This window comes from Carlito syrichta, unplaced genomic scaffold (genome assembly GCF_000164805.1).
Source record: "Carlito syrichta isolate Samal-C Ts95f unplaced genomic scaffold, Tarsius_syrichta-2.0.1 Scaffold312007, whole genome shotgun sequence".
Taxonomy (NCBI): domain Eukaryota; kingdom Metazoa; phylum Chordata; class Mammalia; order Primates; family Tarsiidae; genus Carlito; species Carlito syrichta.
Window position 1 is genome coordinate 44,950 of NW_007256103.1, and position 4,571 is coordinate 49,520.

Consider the following 4,571-nt stretch of genomic DNA (forward strand, 5'->3'; position numbering starts at 1 on the left):
CACGCGGGCTCAGGCAATCCACTCACCTCAGCCTCCCAAAGTGCTGGGATTACAGGCTGAGCCACCGAGCCCGGCCTCTCAGTGTAGTTTTAATTTGAGTCTCCTTGATGACTAGTGAGGTTGAACATTTCTTCATGTGTCTGTTGGCCTCTCGGATGTCTTCTTTTGAGAAATGTCTGTTCATATCTTTTGCTCACTTTGTAATGGGGTTGTTTGTTTTTTTCTTCTCGGCACGTTTGAGTTCCTTGTTGATCCTAGATGTTAGGCCTTTGTCAGACATGGCCATAAGCACCTCTGATAAGAACCTGGTGCATGTTGTTTCTGACTTCTTGCAAAGTTTACATGGACATTTATGTGGATGTACATTTTGTGTTTTGTAAAAGCCGATTTATAGCCTGCTTTTTTCCTGTTTAATGTATCTTAGAGCTTGTTCAATGTCAGCCCAGTAGATTTGCCTCACTCTTTAACTGAAGAGTGGATGTTGTACGGCTGTACCCTGGCTCCGCTGCCGACTACCCCATGCTGTGAACCCTCACTAGCCCCCACCCCCAATGCCATGACCTGCGCTTGGAGGTCATGCAAAACCCTAGTGGAGAAGACCAAGAGATGGGGCCAAAGTCCAAGAGACCTGAGATCTTTCCTGGGAGGGGTGTCCACCCTTGAGCACCCTCAGCTAGTATCTGTCGTTATAGGTCATGTTGGGGCTGGCCTCTCAGGAAATGCTCGTTCTTCCAGGTGGCCATCATTTCACCCTTCCACATAAATAACAGTTGCATTTTATAGACCTTAAATGGCCATGGGTTCTGTGCACACCAGAACTCCCAGGATGGCCCATCTGAGTAGTGTGAGGGGTGTGTTTGAGAGATACTAAATGAAATCCAGAGAAAAATGAAAGCTACTAGGTTTTCTGAATGTTTATATTATTTCTATTATTATTTTAATATTAGAATCTTTTTTCTAACATTCTCTTTTTCTTTATTAAGGTAGAAAAACTTTTAAGAGCAGTTGCTGATGGAGATCTAGAAATGGTGAGTTTTCAGGAGTATGTTTTCCTTTTTTCTTTTACTTTTTTTTTTTAACTTGGCAGCCTTGCAAAGCAGTATTGGTCCAGAGAGCCTTCCTGCTCTCTGTTTAAAACAGCTGCCCACCTGTGTTTCTTGTCTCTAATTTAGTTGCAGGCTGTGTAGCTTCGCTGTTCAGTTTTGCAGAGAAGGTGGTATATTTAAGGAAGATTTGGTAATGGTGATGTTTTCTGACAAGTAATGAGGCAGATCGACATAAAGACCCATAGCCAAGGTAGTCCTCGCCTTTTGGACATTCATATTCCAGGAGTGTGGTGACACGTTGGCAAGAAGGCTGAACCATGTCCAGGGCACAGAGTGGAGTGTGGGACCAGAGCCCAGGCCCACTAGCTGGGGAGGAAGGAGAGCGGCCTGGTTTTAAGACAGGGCAGGGGTCCTGGTGTGATGACTCATGCCTGTAATCCCAACACTTTGGGAGGCCGAGGTGAAAAGGATTACTTGAGCCCAGGTGTTTGAGACTAACCTGGACAACATAGCGAGACCTCATCTTAAAAAAAAAAAAAAAACTAAAACAAAGAGAGGGCAGGGTTACGCAGGGAGGAGTGGGAGAGCCTGGAGGCATTTGCACAGCTCTGCAGGAGCTGTGGACAGTTGTGACTCCTGGGCCAGCAGGCCGAGCTCTGAGGCTCCAAGGAGTGACAAGCAGGTGTCTGGACGAGATGGTGCTGGCTGTTCTGGGTGGGCTTGAAGGAGGCCATCTGTCCTACCGGCATTGCAGATCCCAGGTCACATCTCACGGTGAGATTGGTGGACAGTGGAGGCAACTTCCATTTGAGTCCCACGTTCAGCTTCCCCTGGGCTGCCTTCAATTTCCTAAAGGAACATGTCCCCACTGTTAATGGAGGAGTGAACTAGGTGCTTATCCAGTTCGGGGCTCTGAATCAGTCATGTTACAGCGGACCTTCCCAGTGACGTGTGCTTCCGGAGTGCTTTCCTTTGGTGATTGACTTTGAGGTGGTGAACACCGATCAGTGGGGCCTGATTCGAATAGCTTCTGGGATGTTACAAATGAGAATGTGGTCATCGGTATATTAGCCTCTGCTCGGAGGCCACTGTTAATTCGTCAGAATGACACACAGTTCCCGTGGGCAGGATGTGGGTTTCTGTGTCTGGCTGCCGTTGGGTGCTCTTTGTCTTTGTCCATTTGTGTTTCTAAAAGGAATACTCAAGGCGGGGTAGTTCATGAAGAAACGCAGTTCGTTTGGCTCATGAAGAAGGATGGAGCCAGCATTTGGTCCTGGTGAGGACGTCTGGCTGCTTCCACTCCTGGTGGAAGAGGAAGGAGAGCTGGTGTGCGCAGAGTTCTCGTGGATGGAGAGAGAGAGAGACCGAGGAGAGAGAGAGAAAGATAGAGAGGGACAGAAAGACAAAGACAGAGAGACAGAAGAGACAGAGAGAAAAGAGAGACAGAGACAGATGAGAGGAGAAGGTGCCAGGCTTTTTGTAACAACTGGCTCTAACTTGAACTAAGGCATCACCATGAGGACAGTGCCAAGCCATTCACGAGGGGTCTACCCCCATGACCCAAGCACCTCTCTCTAGGCCCCCCTCTCGCACTGGGGATCACATTTCTTCTGCTTTTTTATTTTCAGTCAGAGTCTCACTTTGTTGCCTAGGCTGGAGTGCAGTGACATGATATGGTTCACTGCAGCCTTGACCTCTCGAGTTCAGACAGTCCTTCTGCCTCGACCTCCTGAGTAGCTGGAACTACAGGCACGTGCCACCATGCCCAGCTCATTTAAATATTTGTTTTGTATAGTCAAGGTTTCGCTGTGTTGCCTAGTCTGCTCTTGAACTCCTGGGCTCAAGCAACCCTCCTGCCTTGGCCTCGCTAAGTGCTGGGATTACAGGCATGAGCTGCTGAGCCTGGCTTGGGGATTACATTTCAGCTTGAGGTTTGAGCGGACAGACGTCCAAACTATAGCATGCCTTTCCTGAGGACAGCACCAGGAGAACTCAGCATTCCCTGAGGGGAGCCAAGGAGGCTGTCTTCAGGCACCCAGGGTGTCACAGTATGAGCCAGTGGCACGGCCTGTGTGGAGACACAGTAAGAACAGCACCCCATGTCATGGCATGTCTGCTCTTTGTCTTGCTGGTGGCGGATCAGGGGCTGAGGCCTTTGGTGAAGGGGGTGAGCAGAGACAGACTTCTCAGTGCCCTGGGGTCACCATTCCAGCTCGTCTACACGTGCCACAGCCTCTCAACCTTCTACCTGAGGCCACCCGCTTGGCAGGTCCCCACACCTGTGTTGTTCCCCTCTCTCACCAAGAGAGACTGCCATGGTCAGTCCCAGCTAGCCCATTAGGTGAAGCCATTGCTGTTTCCACCCCAGGAGTGTCTGCTGTCAGATATGTGAAAGGGACCAAGGAAGAGAAGGTCTGGAGTTGAGGGTTCCTAGAACTCTTGGTCCTGCCTTGCAGACATATGCTGACTTCCTCCGTGCTTATCACCAGGCCCAGAAATGTATTGTGCTCTTTTCTCAAGTTTCATATTCTAGAAACTAGTCTTTGCCAGAACAGAAATTTGACCCGTTAGGGGGTCTTTTCAAGACTTTCCTTGGTAGTCTAAGGCAGGAGGATCATCTGAGCCCATGAGTTTGAGGCTGTGGTGCACCGTGGTCACACCTGTAAATAGCCACTGCATCTAGCCTGGGCGACATAGTGAGACCCTATCTCTAAAAACAAAAACTTTCACCCGTGGGCTAGCGCATTGTAGTGGAAAGAGCAGAACATTGGCACAGGGTCAAGGAGCCTGTGTTTCGGGTCCAGCCACCACTTACGAGGTGTGGACCCTTGAACACCTCTCGGAGTGAGTTTTCTGTCTGGAGGGGGAGGGGAGCTGGAGCTGACTTGCAGGTGGTTGGAAGTAGACGATTGGATCGTGTACGAGGAGATGCTCGCTCCGCGTCCCCAGGACCGAGGCTTGAGCCAGTTCCCCTTGAGCCGCACCAGTCTGCCCCTTTCAGATGGAAGAAACGACTCTAACATAAGCCGCGGAATGGCAGCTTCCTGTCACCCTCAGAAGGACAGAGGAACGTCTGAGCACACGCGAACCCCGGAGTCCTCAGGAGGCAGCAGAAACCGTTTGGGGGTGGAGGAAGGAAGGGCGGGCCCTGACTTGGGAACACGGCAGCTAATTGTCTGTGTGAGTATGAGTTATCGCGGCTCATCGCGGAGCAGAGGACGAGTGTGACGTTCCTGCGTCTCCTTCCTCCCCGTCACTAGGTGCGCTACCTCCTGGAGTGGACGGAGGAGGACCTGGAGGAGGTGGAGGACACCGTCAGCGCAGCAGATCTCGAATTCTGCCACCCCTTGTGCCAGTGCCCCACATGTGCTCCGGCTCAGAAGGTTTGCTGGTGGGGGGGGCAGGGAGGCAGATTCTTCCCTTTCCCCCGAGGAACGTTCTGGGCGTCACGGCCTGAGTGGCTGTGAGTGAGTGTCTCCTGAGATACGGCGGGGGTCAATCAGCTCAGGGTGGAGGGCGGCGGGC

The 4,571-nt window shown here is 51.1% G+C and overlaps 1 protein-coding gene across 1 annotated transcript in view; it reads left to right on the forward strand.

Annotated features, from left to right (window-relative positions):
* The window catches only part of ANKRD27 (ankyrin repeat domain 27), a 52,070-nt gene that overhangs the window by 33,298 nt on the left and 14,201 nt on the right, over nucleotides 1–4,571 (forward strand). The window contains exons 20-21 of the mRNA XM_008069414.1: nucleotides 984–1,028; nucleotides 4,307–4,429. Coding sequence (XP_008067605.1) covers nucleotides 984–1,028; nucleotides 4,307–4,429 — 168 coding nt within the window. The remainder of the gene's footprint in view (nucleotides 1–983; nucleotides 1,029–4,306; nucleotides 4,430–4,571) is intronic.